Consider the following 27,303-nt stretch of genomic DNA (forward strand, 5'->3'; position numbering starts at 1 on the left):
TAGAGAGAGTGGAGCACACACGGAGCTCAGAGCATGTCGCCTCCTGTTGCTGCGCCTCACTGTGGGATCCGCCGTCGACCTTTCAGACTGGCACACACCAGCGCAGAGAGCTTGTTTTTACGCGTCCGCTCGCTATGAGCGACCCGGAGCTTTGTCGGAGTGAAGCAGCGCCGCGTCTGCTCTGAGTCCGGAGGGGAAAAAAAAAACCAAAAAAAACCAGGCTCGTGTTTGCGGGGATTTTTTGACACAACTTGGCAGAGAAGTCGCTCGCTGCTTGCTTCTGCTGCTGGCTGCTGTTGCGGGAGGAGGAGGAGGCGGTGCTGGCGGCGCTTTGCTCGGAGCTGCTCGCTGAGAAAGTGTGAAACAAGTGTCAGGAAGAGAGCAACAGATGTTTCTCGTCGATATGCGGCCGGCTGAGGAATGAGAGCAGCAGCGAGGCACCGGCGGCCCTTCCAGCGGTTCTGCTGCTGTGGAGTCGGGCTGGTCGCTGTCATTTGGCTCGCTCAGGTCATCCAGGCACCAGGTGAGACCTTAATATAGACATAGAGGCTGCGCGCGCCTGCGTGCGTGCACAGTAATTATGATCCTATTGACATTCTTCTGATTACAATGGACTTGCAATATCATATTGATGTCTGTTTGAAAACCTTGTCTAAAACACTCTGCAGTCACTGATGAGTATAGAAAGTATGACATGCGTGTTAACCAGTGTTATTCTAGATGGATTTACAGACATTGATGTGTGTGTTTGCCATGAAAAGAGCGAGACTGATCCCCTGGGTTAGAATGAAAACAGCAAATATGAGAGTGTAAGAGTGCATGTTGACAATAAAGAAGCACCACAGAAGAAGAGCCAATCATAAGGAAATGAAATTGCAAGAAATATTTCCCCCTTGCACAATCTGAAACCTATAAAATGTTATTGCTCTCAACAAAGAGAGGTACATCAATTAAACTTGTGGAAAATAATGCATAATCCATCTATTCAGAGCACAACATGCTTTGGATCTTAAGTCATTTTATATGAGTACATATGTGTATATATATGTATGCAGTGTCTGAAATGCACAGATGTTACTGTGAAAAGGTTCTGCTCCTCCACCCATCATCGTTACAGTAGACATGATCAAACATTCAGTTGTCTAAGTGAGAGAGGATGCACATGCAGAGGTTTTCTGATGACTAGAAAGCCTCATCTCCAAAGTAACAAACCTCTCCGACCCCTGAAGCACCCTCATTGAATGTAAAATATTTAAATCGTGTTTTTTCTAACGTGACTGCCAACCTCCTCCCAGCTCCCATCCTCCTGTTCACACTGCAGGAAGGTGACAGGCTGCCGATTACATAAAGCAGACCTCAAATTGTGGCGTGTACAAATCCAATCACCGGGGATAAGTTCAGTTGTAGGTTATTGCAGATCCACCAGGCATTCGTTTGACGCTTCATCTTTCATCTTCAGAGGAAATACTGTATACGACATCAGATTTTTTAACGCTTTTTGTGGATCCATAAATAGACTGCCTGCCCTTTCAATTTCTGTGTTTTTCCCAGACCGTCACTGTAGCTAAGGATGTTTTTCCATTCACCTAAATTAATTGTCGGTAAATTGTTGGCTGATTCCTCATCAGCCCTGACAACAAAATAAACGTAAAAAACTAAACGTGGTGGATACAAAACACCTGTAAAATGAAATGTATTGTCGTGGATGTCACTTTGGATTTCATTATGATTAAGGTGAACATACACGTCTCCTTCACTACAATACCTCCTCCCTAAAATAATCCAGTATTATGCAGCAGACCCATCAGTTATCTCTCCTGGTAATAAGTGAAGATTGAGTCAGATGCTTTAGTACCTCCGTGATTTTCAACCACCAGTGTGCCTTGAGAGATCATCAGGTGTGCCGTGGGAAATTGTCCAATTATCTCTCAGAAAACACAATTGCCAGACGTACTGATGACATGTCCGCAGACATCGAAAGCGTTGTTTTGGAAAAGATACGCATCAGTGGGAAATTTGCATTGCAACTTGATGAGTCTATGGACATTAGTGGACTAAATGCTCAACTCCTGGCCAATATGCGTTTTGTGGATGGAGACGCCATCAGAGAAAACTTGACAGAACGATTGTCGAAGAGATCGTCGTCGGAAGGATTGAGGAACAGCTCTTGATCCTTTTTGGAAGATAAGGTTTTCAAGTTAATGAGGCACAGGTGGTTTGATTGGCTGGGCCTGAGTGGCAGATCAGCGAGGTGGAGTGGCGTGGTCCAGTTCCTGAACCTTAGTTAAAATAACTTCATCATATATGCTGTATTAGGCTACAGTGTGTCATTTTGTAACATTTGTGGTTAGTGGTGTGCCACAGGATTTTTTTAATGTAAAAAATGTGCCGTGGCTCAGTAAGGGTTGAAAAACACTGTAGTATCTCATCGAGCAGCATTGCACTCAAAGGCATCACACACACACACACACACCTCCCTCCCTTCAGCTCATTATCCTCTCATCACCTTCGCTGTCGTGGTCACAGACTGTCACCCACACTCATCAGCTGCTTCAGCACCAACATTTTTTGTTTTTTCATAACGACATGTACGATTGAACTTTGGGTTTTTCTTTGTTAGGTAGTATTGCACGCCGTCCTTCGTTGAAGAGTGTCCTGGTGAATGAGCCGTGTCATTAATATTTATACTTCACCTTTAAATTATGAGTGTGCCATCAAGCAGAAGAGGTTTTTTGAATCGAGACCAAGGCCGCTCAACTTAAACCATATAAAAGCACGGGGGCAAAGCATGTGGTCTGCTGTGTGTAATGTCGACAGGCCAGTTACTCTCACAATACGTGGAAAATATGACACATACTGAGGCATCCGGGATAACACTGCTTTTACAACCATTTATGGATGTAATGATCTAACACTCGCTATCAATATTGGTGTGATTCTGGCAAAAAGCATAAAGATAATGGAAATATAAGTTACAGTCCCGATTACAACACAGCATGATGAAAGACTTGTAGTATTATGACAGAGCTGTAAAGGCAACAACCTCCAAGAGCAAACTCCATTTAGACGTCGACAAAGCAGAGCTGATAAACTCAACACGTTTCTGTGTTGAAGGTGACCGTGTTCCATGTTCGCCAACACTACTGGTCCACGTTTTATCTTCAAGAATGCAAAACATTTAGAAAAGGCAGCTGAACCATAAGATCCCTTGTGATTAGCATTGAGCTTAGCATTGACTGATTTTTAACTTGCACAGAAGTTTCCATGATGGTAAAATAAGTATCTTTTACACTTGATATTAAACCTGCGATAATTGTTTTTTTGGCTACTTGGTAGCAGCAGAAACAAGCTAACATATTATCATTTTTTAAAGTTGATATATTGAGCAGTTGCTTATTAAAACATCCAGCAGACATGAATCAAAATTGTCATTTCGAGTCATGTTTGTTTTCCCGATGCATGTAAGTTTGGTATTGACTCTCCTTTTAGCTCCCTTTTTGCCATTTTGTAGTGCTGTCTGAATGTATAGTGAGATTTATTATACCTTTTTATGGCTCAAAGTATCCCACAATGCATCGTGAAAAGTAGTGTACAACCAATGGTCACTAACCAAGCATTATATACCATCATGCATTGCTCTGGAGGAGAAAAAAATGACCCGAGTGGTGTCCAAAAGTGTTTTTTCATTTGACCGGTGAGCTCACTGTATTGTCCTCTATACAGAACTCTGTAGGTGAGGAGGAGGAGGCAGTGATGAGTGGGTGATTTCAGACACAACCTTTGATTTTAACACACATAACTTAGTCAGCTATGTAACTTAAGTTAATGTTAATGTACTTATTATGTATTTATTTGAACCCGAACCATGAGCTTTTCCTGAACCTAACCAAGAAGTTTTAGAGCCCGAAACTTAACTGAACTGCAACAATTTCACAGTGTTGACCATGGGACGGCCAAGGTCCGGTACATCTAGGTACATGTAGTAGTGACCCATTGTTAATATAAAAATATTGCTTCAACTAACTATTTGTAGAATTTGAACATTTCTGACTTTTGCACCCCCCAATCGGGATCCACCCAGGGAGTTAGATGGGCTGAAAGCACACATACCAGATTTCACCAATTTGGCTCATTTTTCTACAAATGTGTGTTAAGAGAGCAAATCAATTAAGTATCAGATCTCCATTAGCATGAAAACTGTTGTATTATATTGTGAAAAGTTGAATCAAGCCATAGCAGCCATACAAGTTTACACACCAGATAATGGCAGCAGGAGCAAGAGATGACCAGTTATGATCACGCAAAGCATGCAAACTATACATATGAATAATAACCACAACAAACTGCAGGTTTTATTGTTTTGCTTCTTTTGGGGATAAAACTTTGATAGCACTCAGACAGAATCCTGATTTGAACTCTAGTTTTGCAGTTTAGGTGTTTTTTTTTTACTTTGAATGCAGTACTCTCTATGGTCAGATGTTATATAACTGTGATTTAGATCTCATTTAAGGTCAAATCAAATGTGCATCAGCTCTCTGTTTACTGCAACTTGACACTGACTAAGTGTTCAGTCTGAATGTCAGTGGAGGTCTGGAGGACTGCTCCGTTATCTACATGGAAATGGAGCTCAGAGTGTTGGACGGACAACCAAATATTATTTTTTAAAAGTATTATCAACAGACTCGGGTTTCAGATGCAGCCGTGCTTACCTGCATTGCCACTATTGAGGATTTGACAGTCAGAGACATTTACTACCACAGACTGCAGTCCTGCCCTGTGGAGGCAGTGAACCTGTTTGGGGTAAGACCTGAGGAAGCCGGTCTGTCCAGTCGATGTGTGATTGACGGGATCAAATGTCTTGTTTCTGCTGAAGACTGAGGCAACAGCGGTTTGTCTTTCCTGAAGGGGACAGATGATAGTGTATGGCTTTTGATGATTTCTTCTTTCAGGCCTTGTTAAAATCAAATAGATGCTATTTAAAGATTTGAAGAAGTAACATCATTTGGTTTATCTTCAGCTCACAATGCAACAAGAGGAATTCATGAGATTTTGACAAAAAAAAAACATGATAAAATCTCCCATGTTACACATTTGGCGATATGTGACGCAGCTCGGAGATTCCTCACTGTCTGCGTTATTTCACTGTAGAGAGATGAATTATGAATGATGTTATTTACACTTAACATCGCAGTATTTACACTTACCTTTCCGCACTCAACCAGCGTGTTTATGTTGAGGAATGTGGCAGCAGGATTAAGATATTTCCATACAAACACCACATTTCATGTTTCATCAGCTTCCATCACTGATCCCTCTGGAACCTCTTTCCCTTATGTTTACATTTGAGGCCTTCAGCAGACCGTCTTATCTAGAGGAACAATCACTTTAGCAGTAAAGTTAGAGGATCACCAAAGTTATAAGCAGCTTCTAGGTCAAAGGTCAGGGTCAGAGTGACGAAAGTATTGCTAAGTGCATGGTCTGTATGACTTATTATATATATTTGTGTCCAATTTGAAAGTTCTACAGTGGAGTTGTAAACATGATAGACATTATATACTTTTATGAAGTGAAACATTAAAGAAAAAAGAGCAAACTGGCTATCTGACGCAGCAAATGCCAAATATGTGCTGTCGTTTAGGCTGTCATCGACTAACTTAATTGATCACAAGACGAGTGGTGCCAAGATCTGTGTGGTTTACCACCTCAGCTTAACAGTTTCCTGGGGAAAGGCTGTTTAGGGTTAGCAACACCAGAACCCTCAAACTAACTGAAGGCCTGGAGATGATTCAGAGAGTCTAGCTTTTGTAATGACGGTCTGGGAGACAAGTAACACATGTAGACTGGATCTACGAATGCAAGCACAGTGAAGAAGGACTTGCCAAAGTATTATTTAAGGAGTCTATTTATGTTTGAATTAATTAAGTCATTACTGTCAGATGAGCCTTAGGTTACATATAAAATAGATGCCCTCTTGAAGAATGTGTTACCTTTTGTATAAGTAATTTATGTCATACTTTATTCCTGCTGGGAGTTAGTGCTCTCTCACTATCAGGGCTTCAACTAAACGATATTTACACTAAAGGATCATTTATCTGAAAGTTTTTAGATGAATTAATTAATCATTTAAAGGCAAAGTGTGAGGTTTACTTAAAAATGTATTCTGATACAGTTACTAATTGCATGTTAAAAAATGTAGACAGTAATCCAAGTGTCACAATATTAATGTAACTTGATTACTTTCAGTGACTTTTGGATTACCTCAATACCAAATATATGCAAATATATTTGTATTTGGTTTCACTCAAGTGCAGGGTGATGTGAGAGACTCATAAAACGTCGTCATGTGTGCACATGTGCATGGTTACAGACTGGTATCATTCTTTATTTTAAAATTATAATCCTGTCAGTAATCCCCCTTTTTTAAAGGATTGCATCTGTAATCTAATTACATCTTTTTTTCTGCAAATTTACCAGAATACAGTTACCTTCTTTGTTTATATCCTAATAACGTACTCCCGATACGTGTATTCCGTTACTCCCCAAGCCTGTTTAAAGGTAAAGGTCATTTTCCAGAGCCCACTGTGATGTCTTCTATTTGATGTTGTTGTGTCTAAAAACAGTCCAAAACCCAACCAGTTACAATTAACACTGCTTATTCGCCTGTTATGTTGTTCATTTTAGTCAGTCAGCTGAATGATTGATTAGTCAACTAACCATTACAGCACTAGTAAGTGTAGGGCCTGGGCCACAAGGTGTGTTTTTAAATATTTTTAGGCTATATACACGACATGTATCTCGATATTTCTCCTTGAAAGCACTTCATAAGCTAGGAGTGGACAACAAAATCAAATATGACAATATTTTTGACCAAACACCTGCGACAATATTGTGGGGATGACACAAAATATTATAGTATATTATATATAGTAAACAGAATAATCATCGTTTTTATTTCTACGGAGACAAGATGTGGCTTAAGTGTCAGAGACTTCTCCTAGCTGTAAGTGTGAAAACGCTGCAGAGCCATCTGTGGCAGAAACCCATTTGAATTTCATACGAGTCGAGTTCCTCTTGATGCCTCGACATGAAAGCCTTCACGTCTCCTCTCAGCCACGACCGCTGCCCTCGCGAAATGGGCTCATTGAGCTGTAAGGTACAAAGGGACACTACAGCGCCTGGCAATCACGAAATGCATCACACACAGACACCAAGCTGCCTCATAAATAAGTGTGCAGAGCGTAATAACCGCCTCTCTATCTTCTCGCCGCTTGTTGGAAAGATCTCTGTGGGTGGCAGTGGAGGATATCTGTATTTTTTTTCCTGTTGGAGAGATGATGAGACAGACCGATCTGTGGGGAGTCCCTTGGCTGTCGCTGTAGTAAAGCCGTAAAAACTGAAACCCACACAGAGATTAGCGATTGAGGAATGAAATACAGAGCTGAAACACACACCATAAAGATTTCAGTGGTGATGGCTCAGAACAGCTGACGGCAGCATGGACTGAATTACTGAACATGCAGCTATCTCCCAGAGCTAGAAACATGAAACTATAGTCTGTTCAGTCCTCACTTGAGTTAAAAATAACTCTGAAGACAATTACTGCATGGATAGTAAGAGTGGCAGTAACAATACTTGGTTGATTTTCTGAGGATGAGTGAAGATATTTTGATTTAAGGATTTAATATGTAAGATGTTTTGAAGGCGGTAAACGGGACAAAACATAACGTAGATAAAACTTTAGAGCATTACCTCATCCTTGGACATTTCAGACTGAACCCTGTTGATTGATTTACATCAGCAAGTGTGGTTGTTTAGCAGAGATCAGAGCTGCAGCAAAACTGTCCCCCCTCTCCGCATCTGAAACTTTCACACAGACGGCAATGCGGAGAATCGGCTCATGATTCACACACTGAAAGGGCAGAGTGAATGGGGCTAGAGACACCATTCAACCTATTACAAGACACTCTAACATCAAAATGATTTTAAAGCTGTTATTTAAGGTGAAAGGTGACTTAATGGTGCTTTAGTGTTTAGCATTTTGCTTTAATAAAGACTAAAATGATTAATGGATCATCAGAAAAGTTGATGTTGAACAAGTAATCATCTCAGCTCCACATTTTCCTGACTAAACTAAACAAAGTAATCAACATATTAAAAACCACTGTTAGTGGCCCCGAATCAGATCACCAAGCTTTAGCGTGAGTGTGTCTGGCTGCTTCTGCACTGAGATGACTCCGGTGTTGTTTTGTTACAGAGACGGAATCTTCTGGGCTTCAGCCAGGCGTGAACGATGGGACGCTGCGATGGACTCGCAGGCTGATGCAGGAGAAGTCAGACAACCAGAGCCTGGATCAGCCCCGAGCAGGTGAGTCACTCTTCTGTCTGTACCTGGATAGATGCCGCCTGTTCCTCCAGGTCAGAACAGCAGACTCCCCCAGACTGTCTGCTGCACTTCCTTATCGCTCAGTGTGGGGGTGGGCAATATTGACACTATCTCCTATCACAGTGTCTGTGATATTATATCACAGACAGGAACATCTTTATTTGTAACCTATCCTGTGAATTCAACACCTGATGGATGCAGACAATTCATCACATGATGCAATAATGCTATTAATACATCACAGTCGTGGTATACACTCAGCGGCCATTTTATTAAGGAACACCCTAGCTAAAACAAATGCAGTCCATCACTAAATGCGAACTTCATGAAGGTTATGTTTAGGTTTTGTTTCAACCTAATCATTTTAGAGGTGTGTGGTCCTGTTATTTAACTCACCCTGATTGATATAAATGGGGTGGACAAAATAATAGAAACACCTGGCAGTCTTTAATATTGTCATAATGACCATGCCTCATTTGGTTTCTATAGTATTTGGAAGTAAAATCGCCCAACAAGAATTTGAAAATGTAGGTTTCAGTAGTGCATGTGTTGTGGTGTATGTGTGCAGGTAAACGAGGAAGTCGGAGTGTACCAGAGATTCCTGCCTCTCCCCTGCAGGTGATCTGAAAGGTCATGCGGACAAAGCGTTGTGTTAGTTGTCAGGAGCGACTAGTCAAGTCGAAGTTCATGCACCGAAAGACGGGGCTCATGAGCCGAGTCTGCCTGGGTGAACATCAGATTAGATTTTCTAAGGTGGTCTGTCTTTAGCAGATGCCAGAATCTGGTCGTACTCTGAGCAGTTTGGACGGATCCAAAGTGCTCTTCATAAAATTGTTCCTGAGACACGCAGCCAATCGACAGCCATAATCAGACCTCTGTTTCTCTGGTTCCCAGGCTGATTAACTGGCTGGCTGACATGAGCCGCATTCATCACAGCTGACAGTTTTATTATTAAAAATTCAGATCGGAGAGGAAATCTCTTTATTGTTCTGTGGGGAGAATAGAGCAGAGTAGATAAAATAACACGCCTGCAATATGAAAAAGCTTCTGCCTTTCTGACAGAATACCATTCTGTATCTTTGACTTTAAGGCTGTGCTAATATTAGGCTGTCAGTCACAAAGCTGTATTGTATGCAAACTGCGTGGCTATTGTAGAAGCCGGAGTACAAAATTTCAGGCTTATTGTCACAGAAATAAATGCAAATCAAGTTCTGATAATAATATACCATGCAAATGGCCTGTTCAGAACATACTGCTCTGTCTACAAAGCGTGCGCGACCTAAAAATACACACACACACAATGAATCATTTTAGGCTTTTAAAAATAGATTTATGTGAAAGACGCTTTCTTGACATCTCCTGCAGGCAAAGATGTCTGCATGCTGCAGTCTTCCCAGAACTTTTCGAATATATTTAATTCATCACAGCAGTTGGAAAAGATCAGCATGTCAGGGCATCCTAATTTATTTGCAAAATGTTTACATAATGTGCATCTGGCACTCGCTGTTCCGTTCGTATCTAAGGTTTGACTTATAATCCTGCATTCACATGTGTCTCGGATGGTCCAAAGTCATTCTTCTGACTTCTATGTGTTCATGAGCTTTTAAGTCGCAATGTGGAAACAACATGAAGGCTACAAAGCAGATTTGTTATATTTTATTGCTCGGAGCCTTTCAAGCTGTTTGAACTTTAAAGCTTTATAATACAGAGATTTTGTCCCAGACTTGTTGTTGTACCACCACATCCCCTAAAACCACTAAAATATTGCTTTCAAGACTTGTCATCAGGGTTATGCCTCATTGCCACATAGCTCTATGTACGTATGCAAGTCAACCCAAAGTCCATTCATTTCTATAGGAACCTCTGTGAACTCTATATTCTAGTTTATACGGTGCATTGTGGGCAGACCGTATACATGAGCTAACTATTTGATGAATGTAACAGCTCTATTTATGTATTCTTTTAGGTGAAAAGTTTGATGTCATATTTAGCTAACAATCGTAGCATGCTAGCTGTGTAACCTATATAGTGCATGTCTGACGTAAGTGGTTCATATTTCTTTCAACAAAATACTTCATAAAACTGGCTCCAGACCTGGCAGGCCAACCTCAGCACTTATTTGTTGGCATGGGTTATTGGTCCTGTTTTTTCCTCGATAAAGCTCCATGTCCGTATGAAAACCAAGGAAATTTGCTTCTATCATGTTTGTGTTGATGTTTCTATACATCCATGAAGAAATTCATTTCATGTGGTGAACACCAGAGGTTTACATCCGTTATGATGGACACAGAAACTGTGGGAAACAAGGCGTTCATGATGATGAATCGCTTTTCTCACTAATCTGGGTCACTCTACATGGACACCATCCAACGGTTACAACCTAATACCTAATAAATTGAATAAAATGAATCAACCAAGCTTTTGACTTCATCCATCATGTTTCTCTGTATATGACATCATAGTCTCCAAGTCGTTTGCCAACATCCAGAGTTTCTGAGTTTTTCCAACGTGATGGGGCATTCACATGAATTTTCCCAGTCGAGAACTAGAGATGCACCATCTGGATTTTTTTCAGCCAATACGGATAACTGATAATTACCTGCTTTTCGTGGCCGCTACCGATAACATAACATATTTTTTTAAAAAGAAGTTCAAAACATAAGTGAGAGAGGCTCAGATGTAGTGACAACGATGGATGATTTAATATTCAATCGCTCTAGTAAGATTTGTTGTTTTAACTTGTGGAACATGTATTGTACATTGCAAGTGTGTTGTCATATTCTTCTTCTTTTACTACCACTACCACAACTACTACTACTACTTATTTTTCTTATCAAATAGATTTGCCCATATCGATAATTCATCACCCTGCTATACATCGTGCATCCCCACAGAGAACCAGTTTCTCCAACTATTCAACACCCCATGAATGCACCAAGATGTTTGTTTATTTCAAAAGTGTTACACTGGTTTCAAGTATGTCTGAGGATATAAGGATATTATATCATTGTCATGATATGAGATTATATGATCTTAGATTTTGGATATCATTATATCAGGATATGTCATAAGTGTTGTCTTTTCCTGGTTTTAAAGGCTGCAGTACAGTAAAGTGGTGTCATTTTCTGTTTTAACCAGACTCTTCTACTTGGTCTAATACTTAGCTTTCCCCACTTAGTCATCGTATCCACATTGCTGGTGATTATTGATTTAAAAATCTCATTGTGTTAATATTTTGTGAAAGTGCCAATAATCATTTATTACCCAGTCCTTGCATTTATTAAGTGCTTTTGAGAAGATATCAAATGATGAATCATTTCAGTTTTAATCTTTGTTCAACATCAATTTTTAATCTTAAAAATTATATAAAAAACATTTGTGGCTCCTGATAATCTTATCTGGGAAAACAACTCCCCAGCTCAGTGAAACAAAGTTGACACATAACAGGCACCACACATCCTCCTCTGTTATATTACAGTAGAGGTGGGGTTTTTTTTCCATACAGACTCAGTGTCTCTCTCTGCTCCATTTGCTCTTCATTTGTGTACCGCTCTGTATTCGCTACCTGAAAACACACCTAACCTTTATTGAGTTCCTGGTTTGCACACAGATCCCCCTCATTATCTCTCACAAAGACACAAGCGTACTGCGAGGTGGACGCTCCGCTGTGGTAATACACTGGAGACAGGCTGTCGAACAAAAGGCTGGACAGGTTAGAATAAGACACACCAGTGAGCGCGGCTCCAGGCTCGGGTTGCTGCCCTCTTCCTCAGCAGGCCGTCTGACAGTGATTGCATAATCTGTGGTGTGATTAAAAAGCCTGCCCTGGACCCCGGGGGATATTATCGTGGGGATTGCACAGTAACGTCCAGCCCCAGGCTCTTCTGTCTCTCTTCTCATCCTTCCAGTGCTTAACAGGATGGAGACGGTGTGACCCGCCTTCAGCAGACAAGCCTCGGAGAGCATTGTTGCTAGGCAACTGAATGCTAAATTTTGAAACCCAGACAATTCTGTCTTTCAAGCATTAAAAGTGCAAAGCAAGGAACTAAAAATAGACGGTGAGGAGTGGGGCGGCGTGGGCGGATGAATCCAAATGATGCAAATGAAGTAAATGGCTCATACTATGTGTGTGTCGTCGAGGATTGTTATGTTGTTTATTTTGGCAAGCGACAGTCAGCTGAGAATAGTATTTTTCCACAGCCATGTTTTTGGGTTTTTATGGGAAAGCGTTTAGAAAGAGAAGCTGGCAGATAATCTAACAGAAACTGTTTTGGACTTTCTATCAGGGCAGTCAGATTGTGGATGCCACACAGAGCAAACAGCAGTCAACGTGAGCGTCATGTGAATCCTGCTGATGGTCTTTCCCTTTCCACCCGCAAAATTGACTCCACATTTCTAAAAACACGGAGGTTAAAGCTGAATGCCATACTTAAAAGAGACGATCAAGCCGCGAGACAAAGCTTCATCCTGAGAAGTTTTTCTGTTGTTGTTGTTCACCACAGTGTAACGTGATGTTTAGTGTTTTTATTGATAGGCGAGATGGTTTGAAGCGCTGCTGTCGTTTCATCAGCGCTGTATTCAAACTGCCTCAAAGGAAAGCAAATCAAAGAGCAAATGCATAATTGAATTTACATTACACACGTGGATGAAATATTTATTTTTTGATTCCTCATGAAAAATGCAGGCTTGTTGCAGCGGCCTGTGTGTGTGTGTAAGGCCAGTTTGGTGGATGCATGGTACGACTTTACTCGGCGTGCCAGTCGATAGCGTAGCTTGACTTCAGGACACCCTGCAGACTCTCAGATCGATAACATTACTCTGCACCACCCCCCTCATTCAGCCACACTGATGCCCCCCCCGCAGCAGATCGACTCAGAGAGCTCAGCTGCTCACATCATCAGTGCTGGTTTCACTTAGTGGAGATTTCACTTCTAATGCCTTCTTAAGTATTTGCTTGGTGTTGACCTTATATTTGAAGATCTAATCAGCTGCAAAAGTTTTATTGATCTGGGCTCACATGAAATACAGGTATATGAAAGGATCATCATCTGTTGAGAAAACTGGGCCCTTTCTGATAGAACTGATGCTGCATTTGTTTTGCTGCTAATTACTTCCTGATATTTTACACACCTTATTTTCCTATTTTATATTTTTATATTGTACTTTTTTACATTAAGATAACAGCTTCAAAATCATGTTGATGGTACAGTGTCTTGTAATAGGGTGCATGTCGTGTCTGTCTCAGCCTCGCTGCCCTCCTATCACTTGTTCTGCACTATGTAACTGCAGTGAGAGGGTAGGATCACAGCGTTACATACATGTTTACTTCAACATACAAGTTTTTAACACACAACATTGTTATGACGTGATGAGTGTCACCTACATAACACCTGACAAATTGTTACAGACCTGGGATTTGTATTTACGACAGTGGTGTTGCACTCAAAAACTGTGGGGGGCGCCAAATCACATAAAATGCCCATTTCTACATACTGTTGCTTTAATATCAGGAAGTGCCATAGTTGTTGTGTTGTTGGCTTTCACAGCAGGAATATTACATTAACAGTTCTTGAATCTTGAATCTTTGCCTCTTAGACTTGAGACTTTAATTATCTGTCATTATTATTAGACACAATATACTGTATATCGGGCCGACATTGGGAAATGTATATTATCTTCTTTTTATCAGTCTCTGTGAAATTATAGCCAATTAAAATGTATGACAGTACGAAGCCAGATTGCTTTCATGAACTTAACAAACATGGCTGTTACACACTTTGATACAGTCAGTGGTGGTATGCACAGAGAAGAAGAGGAAGCTACGAGTTTTAACACAACAAATCTTATTAGAGCTACAGATTATTAAATCATCAATCTTTACTCAATCTAAAGCTTTCTTACCCTAAGGTGTGCATAAACTACAGGTTAGGAACTACAAAAATGTTCAATTATCGGTTATATCATCTGGTATCGGCCAGGAAAAGCAGGTAATTATCTGTTATCAATATCAGCTGAAAAAAATCCACATTGTGCATCCCTAATTATTATATGATCAAAGTTACGACAAACTAAACCCATACCTGGTTGATACCCTGCTGCAGTTAGGAACAGGCGACAGTGTTTTATAATTGCAAAGTAATAAAAGTGGACTCAGCTAAAAGCTAATAAAGTTTTATACAGCAGACAGTCTGTGTACGGACTAGAAGCAGATGCATTAGGCTCAATTTACGCTTTGCATCTTGACAAACAGTGTCTCATTTTAACTCGGGCCTCCTGGCTTTTATGATGCTGCAGAGTTAATATGATTTTCCACCAATTATTTTCTGTTCTAATATAGCACTGTCTTTTTCTCTTCCTCACAAAGTTCAACAAAGAAAGCAAACAACTGATAATCTGTCTGGTAATCTTCCATGTCTGCTCATTAACAGATAGGCAAGAAGTAAAGTCAGCATAAAGTTCCAGATGTAAGAACTAAATAAAAAAAGAAACAAATAGACTGTTTTATTGAACAATCCTCCTGGCTAAGAAAAAAGACAATGTCTTGGTTGTCTTGGTTGGGCTGTTGGGCAGCATATGAAGTAAACAACTTTCAACTTGAATCCACTTTGTGTTAAACACATGTAGCTTACCAGCAGTACTATTTGCAAAGTGAAATTGTTAGCTTCGCTTATTTTATTTTCAGATTGGAGACACACTCCTATGTCCGATATTGTAAGATCACTTTTTTGCCTTTTTTAATTTGAAGTATCATATTTTCTGTCATTCTTTGAAAGTTCAGACGCCAGTTCAGTTTTGCCTTCTTTTCAGTGGAGAGTCGCGCCAGGGGAAGATTGTTTAAAGGTGCACCGTGTAGTTTTGGGGAAGAAATCAGAAAATCCTTCATTGATTTTCATGAGCGAATAAGCTGAATAAACAAACTGTCTAAAAGGACAACACAATTTCTTCTAAGTATCCACCTTTCTAGTTTCAAACAGCGCTCTGGGGACCTTATTCCTCTCTGAGGACATTCATCACATTTATGAGTTTGTATAATTATCTTATTAATATTGTAAATATTATTTTTTGAGTTTGAATTTCTTTACCAAACCTGCATAGTACATCTTTTAATACTTTCTACATTTTTCCAGACGATAGTCCAGTTCTGATCTCCCTCTTCTAAGGATCACAGAGCCAGTGTGCTAATTGTTAGTGTAGTGATTCATCCAGTTAATTAAAGCTTTACATCTGTCCTCTGTCTGCTTCCTGCTGAACAGGAAGGGCTGCCCTTTATGATTTACAGCAACAGTTTGTGTGCAATAAATGTGAGAAGCTTGAGGATATGAAACATATTCACACTTGTGGATGATCTATTAAAGAGTCCGAGTTCTTGAGCTTATGTAGGAATGGCACAAAGATATGTGAGCTGCTGTGAGGACTGTGACAGACACTACTGGACGAGAGGTGAAAGAGTTGTGGGAGGATTTTGTAATTCTGACACGTGATGTTATTGGTCTGAGTACAGAGACTTTTGTATTGTCAGAGTAACCGCACATCAACAGCCCAAATCTTTCCTCAACTCACTGAGGCTCGCTGTTCGACCTCTGATTACAAAACTACGACTCTATCAAGCTGATGCCACATCTGGCTTAAATCCCTGATTCGGGAAGATGCAGATGCACGATCGTCTTCAACTGGGTCAGTTCAGTTTGTGGTCTGGTCTTGTGAAACCAAGATATAAAGAGTCTTGGCAAAGCACATTCCTGTCCAGCAGCCTTCAGCGAACAAGTCCACTGTTTCTGTCTCTAAGGCGTCCTTCTCCCCCTCCCCTCACTCTCTCAGACCTCTCCTGAGGGTTTGTAAGGAAAAATAAATATTTTTAGAAATTGCGGTCCAGAGCTGCTGTCACGTCGTTTTTTTTTTTTCATTTTTCATAAACCCTAACCATGGGAAACACATATTCACCTCCCCCTTTCTCACTGTTCACGCAATTGCCTTGCCTTTGGCTTCCTACTGCCACCCATGAAAAAAAAGCAGCCCCCAGGGAGAGGGTCGCCATAGCAACAGCCTTCACCAGAGCAACTCCTCAAAGCATCCATCTGAGCTACACATTGCAGCGTTTCCACCGACAGAACAACCTGAGAGTGTGTGTTTTTTGGGCAGAGAGGAGATACGTAGGCTTCCGGGACGCAGAGAAAAAAGAAATAAAGCCAGAGAGGGAGCACAGATGTCCAACAGCTGATCGGCCTGACGGGCCGCCTGAGAAGACGCACACATTGCAGCTTTGCATCCAGGCTCCCTTATTTCGTGCGATAAAGATGACAGAAAGTTTACATGCTAAGCCTCGATGACTTAGTGGACGAGCCGTGCCGTGCAATAACAGCTGGCACACAGAAAACAGAGACCTGCCAACCTCCAGGAACTCACTTCAACTTGCACAAGATGCACAAGAAGCTCTTTAAGGCACAATAAGCATCCTGACAGGCAGCGCTGCGCTCAGGCACAGAATGTGTAAACATCGCTGCACAAACATTTACATTTTCCAACAGAATGTAGCCAAATTACTGTCCCCTCCTCAGGACCATATGGCCACCTCCTCCTCCTCCTCCTCCTCCTCCTCCTCCTCCTCCTCCTCCTCCTCCTCCTCCTCCTCCTCCTCTCTCCCTGACACATTGGTGTCAAAGATCAAATCTCATATCCCCGATCACAAGGGACCCTTCTCTTAATCCACGCAGTCTGTTGTTCAGTTTCCATGCAGCCACCGCCGTGCAGCGTACATCGTGACGGCTGCACCGTGCTCATTGTGTGCCTGTCAACCCCACAGTTGTCTCACACAGCAGAGGAGCTATTAATAGCTCCATGCTCCCCAGTAGTTTAAATTCATCCAGCGCGGCTCAGAGTTGTAAATTGGAGCTGCACCACACTTTCGAGGCTCTCTTTTGTAACGCCGAGGGAACAGAGGGAAGCTAAGCTGTCATTAACAGCTTTTCTTTTTTCTTTTCTTTGACACTCGAGGAAGGGCAGGAAGCAGCTGCCAGTTTCACTTCCTGTCTCACTCTTTAGTCACGACAAGCAGTGTGTCTGCTGGTTGTTGTGGTTGTCTGAAAGAAATGATATCTGATATTATGACATTTGACAACACAAAGTTATTCTCATGACTTCTGTTCTTTGTGTTTTTGAGTTTATTTTGAAATCACTGGAGGCCATTTGAAAATGAAGCTTTGTAATCGCAGAGATCAAATAGAAACGAAGCATATCATTATAAAATTGTACCCAGAATAAGTCATAAGCAAGAGGGCATTATGTAAATTACATCATTATCTCATAGACTCTTTGTACTGACTGTATCAGCTTGATGTTCCTCCGTAAATTGATGTTGATGCTTTGCAGCTTTCAGAATATGTGACAGAGATTGATGGTAGCACTAGAGCTGCAACAATGAATGGATTCATTGATTATTTTCCAATAGAGCCGACCAATACTGGATTTTTGGGGCCGATCCTGAGCTTAGGGAGGAAAAAATACCCGATATTAATATATCAGCTGTTATTCTTATATAGACAGTGATCTGCAGTGATCCAACATGTGGTTATCAGACACTTGTGACGAAGATGCAGTTTTGACAGGATCTTTTACCTCCTAACAATGATGTTTATCATCCAAAATGACATCACTGCACTGTTACAATAAACTTCACTGGGAATTTGATAATTGTAAATTCCCTCAAGCATCTTTTTCTGCATAATGTCATGAAAAAATTAAAACCGGCACATATTGGACTACATATATGCCGATACCGATATATCTGTGATAAGCCAATATATATTTTGATAACTGATTAATCGTTTTGAGTCATTTTTGTGAGGAAAAAATGTATTTTCATTTTCATAAATACTTACAACAATGATGCAGCTTTGGCTCTGATAATCATTTTTCATGTCTTACACTTGACGTGCAGCCAGCAAATGCTGCTCCTAAGTCATACAATATAGTATCATACAATTTGTAATAACCTTATATAGTGCTGCCACTTTACTGCAAAGCTCACAAAGTCAGAGTTTATAATCAGTTATGATACACTGGAGCAGTTATATCCGTGCATAACTGGCTCAGCTCTGGTAGTTATAAAGTGCTGTGCAAACATTGGCATGAAGGTATTATAAGCATTATGAATGCAGAGCTTATAATACAATACGTCAACCACTTATACCTCTTAAACCTTGTTGTAAGTCGCATGCAGGATTATAAACATTATTAACTTGGGAAATGAAATGTATGTTTTATCTGGGAAGATGTTTATCATCATGTCTGTCCTCCTCACAGCCATCCATGAGTTTCCAGAGGACATCTTCACCAAGGAGCAGAGGAAGAAGGGGGCTGTGGTCCTGCATGCGCTCTGTGTGAGTATTTTCTCTCTGTATTCATGTCCTTGACTCATCACGCTAAGGTCTGACAGAAGTAGAAGCAGCATATATTACAAGCCAAGAGTTACACAACTAATTTAACTTTACTTTACTCCAGGCCATCTACATGTTCTACGCTCTGGCCATCGTTTGTGACGACTACTTTGTCCCTTCCCTTGAGAAAATATCTGAGGTGAGGAAACGGCATCAACCAGCCTTCAAATAGAGTTTTCTTAATCTAACAAATCACTCAGTGATTAATCTGATTTTATTCTGGATTGTGTTTTTTTAATCCTTCAGAACCTGCAGCTCAGTGAAGATGTGGCCGGGGCGACGTTTATGGCGGCAGGAAGCTCCGCTCCAGAGCTTTTCACCTCTCTCATTGGTTAGTTTTTCAGCCCGTCAAGACCAAGTAGAAGTTGTGGCAGAGAAAAAAATCAATAGTTTTAAATTATCCTCAACATTTTTTCAGAGAAATACTGGAAATGTAAAGTCTTCCCAGCTTCTGCAGTGCCAACATCTTCCAGGAGATGTCAGCAGAGTCCTCAAAAGGGATTTTCCTAAACATTTCAAACAGCTGGATGATGTGTGTCAATAAAAAAGTGTAAATAAGAGCTCACAGAAGCCACCAGGAGATGACAGACTGCAGGGTTGTTTTCTTACCTGAAAACCAAACAAAGCCAGACTGTAAACACACACTTCCTCCTCTCCCCTCCCTCCCTCTGCGTCCCCCACCCTCAGGTGTCTTCATCACTAAAGGAGACGTTGGAGTCGGCACCATAGTTGGCTCGGCTGTCTTCAACATACTGGTCATCATTGGCCTGAGTGGGATCTTTGCAGGCCAGGTATGGAAAACTTTTACCAACATCTTGCATGCAGTTGTTCCTGAGAGAACTCGGAAAAATAAAAGCGCCGACTTCTCCTAAAATTGAACAATATCGGGCGCACAAGTGGCAAGGTTTAGAAGAAACAAAACTCCGGCACTCGCAGGTAATTAGTCTTCTTATTTATTGTTCTTGAGTGACTGAACTCCAACATTTATAACGTCTTCCCACAGACAGTGGTTCTGACATGGTGGTCCCTTTTCCGAGATTCCTCCTACTACATCCTCGCTGTACTGACTCTCATCATGGTGAGACCTGCTTTTTATCAAAACAATTTATGTGTTAAACTTTTATACTTCCACAATGTGCTTTGAAGAATCCATTTTGTTCCCTCTTTAGGTTATCTATGATGCCACAGTTGTCTGGTGAGTTCAATTCTGTTTTTTTACTTTTTAGCTGCTGCTATATAAATGATTGTTCAGGATTTGCTCGAATCCCTTGTTGGTGTTGAACACCAGGCACTATTTTACACAGTTTTCACAGATATGAACTGTATGAATGAGTTTGGATTTATCTTTTGGGGCTCAGCTTGTTTGAAACGTCTTCAAACTTGGATTACGTGTTGACAGTCGACAGAAAGGAGGCTGATTTTTCTGTTCACGTTCACATTATTGGCAGACCATTATTGCAGCCACGAAACAGACTGCAATGGAATCAATGTAATCCTTTGGGGCAACTGCGACCATAATAGAAAGTGCTTGTTTTTTGCCACTGACAGGCTGACGTTGCTATGCTAAGTGTCTGACAGCATTACAGAAAGGATTCCCCCAGAGATGGACCTTTTCGTTCTTTTGGGTGAAACCAGAAGACTATATCACTGACTTTGATGTAAAACTCATCGCTACCGGTGCTCCAGCAAGGGAAAGTTGCCGCAGAATTTCAAAAGTCTGTATTATGTGATATACGGAGATTTATCTAGCTGTGATGAGGTTAATCAGCATTGTGTGAACTTGTTTGGCAAGGGCTTGAATCTAACAGACGTTCATTAGTATGTCCCACACTGAAGGTTTAAGCAAAAGATCTCAGTACTGCTTCTACCACTGTGCTACTGAGAGAGTGAGCACATCTCCTCATATGATCACATTTCTGTACAAGCTCTCCTACAGCAGATATCTGTATTCATACCGACACAGATCTGCAAATGATTCATCTTTTTCCTCTTATGCTCTGATTGGTGTCAGCAACCTCAAATGACTGTTATTATAGTCATGAAGACAAGGGTGTCAACAAGGTCAACAATTAGCGACTGTGAGGCACATTAAATTGATTCTGATTCCTGATTTGCGCTCGACAAATAACTAAACATCTGCATATTTATAATCAGGCAGCCGCGGCTCATTTTAGAGTCTGTCAGAGGTGACGAGGTTCAAATTGAAACCTATTTGAAGACAACTTTTCATTTGTTGAATTTGTGTGGAGGAGGTGCGTGTGGCAGCCGCTTCACACATGATCAGTGATTCAGAGCTCAGCTGTCGAATTGATTTGCAAAGAGTTGTTCAATTGATTTCCTTTGTGTAGCTTTTCTTTTCTCAACAGGCTCATTTTGTCTTCTTGATGCCTTCATAGCTACGAGGTGCCTGTCCTGAATGTGTTCTGTTCTGTCGACCTGAGGCCTCTTGGAAAAAAAAAAGGCTCTCTATTGTCAGTGGTTTTAATGAAAGAGTAGATTTATCCATGGTCTTAATGTGGGCTGTAGCTGTGGACTGAACAGTGATATATGGAGACTGCTTATTAATTCGTACCGTGCCAAGCTAAGGCTGTCCTGGCGTATTTCACCTCACCACTCTTCGGCTTCTTAATGCTCTTTGTCAGATTTGTGTTTCAGCTGACTTTGCCAAATCACTACATGCTCAGAATACCTGAGATATGAGTCTGCGCAGGTGCAGCAGTGGTCATCTAGCATCTGTCCAGTGCCCTTGGTGCTGTATTTGTATTTCACGAGGATGATTGTGAACAAGCTCTCTCCTAAAGACAGTTCATAAACAGGGACTTGAGGCTCTGGAAAGGGGGTATTTCTCTCATTGATTAAATTTTCATGACTATCAACTACAATCAAAGTGAAACTTCAGAAGGAAAATCTTCTTAGTTATATTTAATAGCTAAACATGCACACACCTAACTGATCTGCTATGCCCTCTAAAAACCAGTGAGAAATGCAAGAATAAGATAGAAATACGGACATCTCTTGTGTGGAATAACCAGACCTGTTCTCAATTCAGCGAAAAATATTATGTTCATGGAGGAAGTTAAAATGCTGATAGAGAGAACAGGTGTTCAGAGCCTTTAAGAAATTATAATTAATTATAATTATAAAAGAAAGCAGACTTAAAGGATAAGTTCTCCCAAAAATGTAAATTCAGTCATTATCTACTCACCCTCATGCTGATGGAAAGTCAAGTGGAGTCTGGTAGTCCACAAAACATTTCTGGCGCCTCACAGCAAAACAGCGCTGCAGCATTCTCCTAAACAACTGAAGTAGATGGGACGTAGTTGTACGTCACACCGGACTAACACAACTTCACTTCTTGCTGTGCAGGTGGGAGTCCTTGCTCCTCATGACCATGTATGGAGTCTACATTATAATCATGAAGTAAGTTGATTAAAAGACAACATCAAGACGTCATCATGCCTCCACACGACGTACAAACCCTGTTTATTGTTTATATGGATGTAAGCAAACAGTATCTTACCGGTTGCAGGTTCAACAGCCAGCTTCTGGCGTTTGCGACGCGTCAGCTCAGGAGCGGCAGGCCGTGCTGCCCCGCATCAGAGGATCACGGAGACGACAAGATGGGAGAGGATGCCTCTGCTTGCAACACCTCCATGGTGCTTCTCAACAAAGGTGTGAGGATGACCTTGTCGTCTTTGTGTGTTTGTTCGCTGCTCTCGAAAATCAAATACAAGAATCTTTTCACAGGTCAAGCCCACGGTCAGGAGCCTGCTCCAGTCGTCATGGTGGACGAGCTTCTCATCCTCAACCCCCACAAACTGTCCTTCTCTGACGCCGGCCTGCGCATCATGATCACTCCGCACTTCTCCCCCCGCACCAGGCTCTCCATGGCAGGACGCGTGCTAATCAGTGAGGTATTTACGCACACGTCGCACATTTTAACACACATCTCTGAGCTTTACAACAAAAACCGACAGGAGTTTTCCTCTTGCAGAGACAGAGGCTGATCCAGAGCTCAAAGAACCAGAGGGACGGTGAGGCCGGCCCCGGGTCACGAGGGGGGTCGACCACCAACAGCCTAAAGAGGACGGGCTCCTGCAGTCTGGAGAACGGAGGCAGGGGAGCCGGGGTGGGAGACGCAGAGCCGGGAGACAAGCCGGGGGCGGGGGGCAGCCAGCCAGAGGAGGAGGAGGATGATGAAGATGGGATTTTCAGTCCTGTGCGCATACCAGGTGAGGAAGATTGAGCACTGTTAAGAAAAATGTAACGTTTAGTTAGTGCTTTAACATCTCTGGTTGACAAGTCCTTAAAATATTTAATTATTTAAATACTACCATGCGCCCTCCTGATCGACTTCCTGCTCTCCACAGGCAGCTGCTCTGCGCGTGTGAAGTGGGTCATCACGTGGCCTCTGGGCCTCCTGCTCTACTGCACTGTGCCTAACTGTATTCTGCCACGCTGGCACCGCTGGTTCATGGTCACCTTTGTGGCCTCCACCCTGTGGATTGCTGTCTTCTCCTACCTCATGGTGTGGATGGTAAGAAGGAAGACAGACAGAGAGAGAGATCCGGTTCTGAAGCGATAAAAATGAGGATATTGCTGTCTTTTAAAATACAGAACAAGCCATACATCCATCATCCATTGTTCCATTGTTTCAGGTCACCATCATCAGCTACACACTAGACATCCCAGACTACATCATGGGGATAACCTTCCTGGCAGCAGGGACCAGCGTGCCAGACTGCATGGCAAGTCTGATTGTAGCTCGACAAGGTAAAAAAAGAAAAAGTATTTTTTCTGTTCCCACTTTGTTTTGCTTCAGTTTTGCATATCTCCGTCACCCTTCCCATCACTTTTCAGGCATGGGGGACATGGCAGTGTCTAACTCCATAGGAAGCAATATATTTGACATCCTGCTGGGTTTGGGTTTCCCCTGGGCTTTGCGTACCCTTGTGGTGGACAACGGATCAACAGTATGCATACACTTTTATCTTTCTACAATACCAATCTCTTTTTGCCTCTGCCTGTGATTTGACTTGTTTACAGTCTGCATGTGTGTGAGAGTTAATCCAAAATGAAATGTAGTGTTGATGTGTCATAAAATTGTGACATCTGCTTTTTTTTGCCCCCACAGGTCTCCATAAATAATAAAGGACTGGTGTATTCTGTCGTCCTGCTGCTGGCGTCCGTGTTTCTGACGGTGAGGAAATGAGACGTACCAAATGTTGCTTACTGTAGTCGTTATAATGTCTGTTGTCAGTATGGAAATAAGCCAATATAAGTGGATTTTAATTCAGTTCAAGCAATCATGGACTGTCACTGTGATTTCATCTAAGAGAACTACTCTGTATTAAACCTAAGACTTAAACTTGACTTGCATGTTTTCCAGGTCACTAGTTCAATGTGAAAAGGTTTCTAAAGTTTCTAAAATAATGTGTCTCGTATCTGAGGCCTTAAAGGATATTAAACATGATTCAAATCCTCTTATTGTTGTCATATATTCTCAGAACGCAGGTTTCTTTTTGACAGTTTTAGGCTTCTTGTTGAGCTCGACTGATATATTGGTCGGGTCGATAAAGAGAGCAAAAGTGAAGAAAAAAATAGCCTCGAAACAGAGACTTTATCAATAGTATGTTGTTGTTCACTCCATACTTTTAGATGAGAACCTTCATGAAAAAGTGGCCTTTAATGAACCGAAAGACAGATTGCATTGAGTCACAGAAGCAAGCGGAGCAGAAGCTAGCCTAGATTGACATCATGTATTTGTCTCCAATATCAGTCGATAAAAGCTGCAGACAGGACCGCCCTTTATGGAGTACTCTGTCCTGATTGGATAGAATGGGCAGGGTTAGGGTTGAAAATAAAAATGAAAAAATAAATGAATGCAGGTTTGAGGGATATTTGTCAAAATTGTGTGTACACACTTACGTTTATCCAAAACTGATTCAGTGGTGTAAAATTCTTTCCTCTCCACTGTTTTCTGCTTCTAGGTGACGAGTGTTCATCTGAACCACTGGAAGCTGGATCGCCGGCTGGGTCTGGGTCTGCTGTTTCTCTATGCCATCTTCCTGCTCTGCTCCATCCTCTTCGGGCAGATGTGAGGCCTTAAGGTCAAAGGTCACCCCCGGCAGACAACATGCTGAGTACCTACCTTTCTACCACACGTCCTCTTTCCTGAAGCCAAAAACAAGAGTGACAGCGTTGTTGTGTTAACTGTGAGAGTTTCTGTGCACCTCTGTAGGATTCACTAGGTTGATACTGTACACATGCAACTACACAAATACACACTGAAGTCTCTTATCAATAGCACAATTTTTCTGTTTTTCGTACAGTGTAGTGACTGTTCATGACTTATGAAAAAATTTAATGACATGGCAGATGGAAGCCTTTATTAGTAGCAATATAAAACAGGAAATGACATCATCAACAACAAAAAAAATTGATTTAGAAAACAAATTGTTCTGGTCCTTATTAGCTAGGTTGTCGTACGTTGTTGTGGCTCGCTAATGTTTTGATGACATTTATTTTATGTCTGTTTATTTACGGAAATATATGACGATGTTAATCTCCTGGCCTTTTACTAACAATCTTTGACAAAAGCTTCAGTTTTGAGAGAAATCACTTCCCGCTAAAACTTAGCCAAGTTAGCTTACCCGTCTACTGGGTAACACACTACAAATCTTAGCTGCTTCTGCTTGATAATTATGAATAAATGTTGAATCATTACTGTTTCATTAAAGCAATAAGCCATTAGAAGTTGTCTAACAACACACACGCACACTTTACTTGTTCACAAGCGTAGACTATTCACATCTCATGCCAATGACACAAGGTCCTCGTCCTTTCAGCAACTTCCTGTCACTGCAGCTCTTTTCATCTGAGAGTACTGTTTAATTTATTTATTTATGTTTTTAATGTCTGTGTTCTCGAACCTGCTGCAGCTGCAGAGTAAATTAAATACAGGATCACAAACTAGCTGATTTCATAACAACACAGCCGTTGTTTATCATGGAGAGTAAGTTTATAAGCCTGCATCACCTCTGCTGCTGTATCCACATGTTGTGTCTCCATAAGTTTGCGTTGGTGAGGAGAGTTCAATAGTGCATGTTTCTGCTGACACTAATGGAACAGTTTGAGCAGATGTGCACAGGCTGCAGACAGCTGCAGCTGTGATTTACAGCAGGGGACATTATGCGTTAAAGCTGCTGTAAGCGTCGCGGTCGTTTTAGCTAACTTCCTGTCCGTTTCGCAGTTTGCAGTCCCCTCCCTCCTCTCTGGCAGCAAACATGAGGATCCTGCTCTCTAGACAGGACCGCCTCTTTATGCAGCTCTCTGTCCTGATTGGATAGCGTGAGCAGGGATACCAGAACATTTATTTTTCTCTTCTACTGCATGAGCAGGAGGAGGAGACCTAAGTTATTGACCAAACACTTTATAACAGTGATTACTGTTGGAATATAGAGCTATTTAACACTTATTATTATAATGAAACATATATCACTTACAGCAGCTTTAAAATGAGACTACCAATTAAAAAATCCCACTGGGAAACCGTTGATTTGAAAAAGTAAATGAATACAGTTATCTGACAGATTTAAGGATATACATCTAAATACATTTCACATGCTCTGTGGCCATCTCATCCTTATAAACAGCTTTAGGTTAAAAGGTTAAAACATCTTTTCCCTGAAGATTTCACAGATATTCAAAAATGGTACATTAATCTGCCGTGTCATGCTTGGGCCCGTTGTTCAAGATAAAAATAAACCTCTATCAGACTAGTATGCTTGTAGGCCTTAGCTTTGAATATGTTTTGAATGTACACTCGTTAGTGTGGAAATATTTACATGTATTCAAATGTAGCAGGCGGCACTGAATTACAGCGGAGAACCTCTGAACAGACAGTGAGGTACTTTAGTCCGACAGTAAAGGACTCCATGTATGTGGAACAGAAACACTGATATGAAAATGCACAATTTTGTGACAATATTTTGAAGATTTTGCCTCACTGCTTATCAGCAAGTATTGGTACATCTAAATGTACGTTAAGAGATTAACTTAGTGTTACAGTATTTTTAGAGGTCTTATTACTATGAAATCTAATATATAATGTTCTTCTATGAGTGTCACAAACTTTGATGACTTTGAGTGCAGGTTAGTTGTAATACTTCACGTTTAGGTACGACAATCGATGTTTGTATTGTTTCCTGTACATTTTCGGAGATTAATTTTGCTTTGGTGGAACATTTTCACGCACTTCGATCGGGACAGAAGCAGCACATTATATACTCACACATACATGTACTGTATTTGTGTGTTGTATGGCAAATAATGCTGCATATTCCATGTTTGTATACACCTGCTGCTCCTCTGTCCTTAAAAAAAATAGCAATTTGGACGCATTAAGATAATATGATGACTAAATATTCCACCAAAATGATCTGAGCAATCTTTTTTCTTTTTTTTTTTAAATGGCTGTATGATTAT

General features: G+C 41.2%; 1 protein-coding gene across 1 annotated transcript; it reads left to right on the forward strand.

Annotated features, from left to right (window-relative positions):
* On the forward strand, positions 1-25,122 carry LOC141007653 (sodium/potassium/calcium exchanger 3). The gene is made up of 17 exons (XM_073480033.1): positions 1-523; positions 8,255-8,365; positions 18,683-18,759; positions 18,881-18,955; positions 19,063-19,147; positions 19,504-19,607; positions 19,820-19,894; positions 19,986-20,011; positions 22,183-22,236; positions 22,346-22,488; positions 22,564-22,730; positions 22,811-23,048; positions 23,187-23,353; positions 23,475-23,589; positions 23,677-23,789; positions 23,951-24,016; positions 24,807-25,122. The coding sequence occupies exons 1-17, from the start codon at positions 421-423 to the stop codon at positions 24,915-24,917; spliced, it is 1,830 nt and encodes a 609-aa protein (XP_073336134.1). The 5' UTR covers positions 1-420; the 3' UTR covers positions 24,918-25,122.
* The last annotated feature ends 2,181 nt before the right edge of the window (positions 25,123-27,303 follow it).

This window comes from Pagrus major, chromosome 13 (genome assembly GCF_040436345.1).
Source record: "Pagrus major chromosome 13, Pma_NU_1.0".
NCBI lineage: Eukaryota > Metazoa > Chordata > Actinopteri > Spariformes > Sparidae > Pagrus > Pagrus major.

What these genes read in the sequence shown, in the direction of transcription:
- LOC141007653 (XM_073480033.1), top strand. Translation starts at nt 421, where the DNA reads ATGAGAGCAGCAGCGAGGCACCGGCGGCCCTTCCAGCGGTTCTGCTGC. An exon ending in CCCTTGAGAAAATATCTGAG is followed by an intron (nt 18,956 to 19,062) that starts GTGAGGAAACGG and finishes TTAATCCTTCAG; the next exon opens with AACCTGCAGCTCAGTGAAGA. An exon ending in CTGTACTGACTCTCATCATG is followed by an intron (nt 19,895 to 19,985) that starts GTGAGACCTGCT and finishes TTCCCTCTTTAG; the next exon opens with GTTATCTATGATGCCACAGT.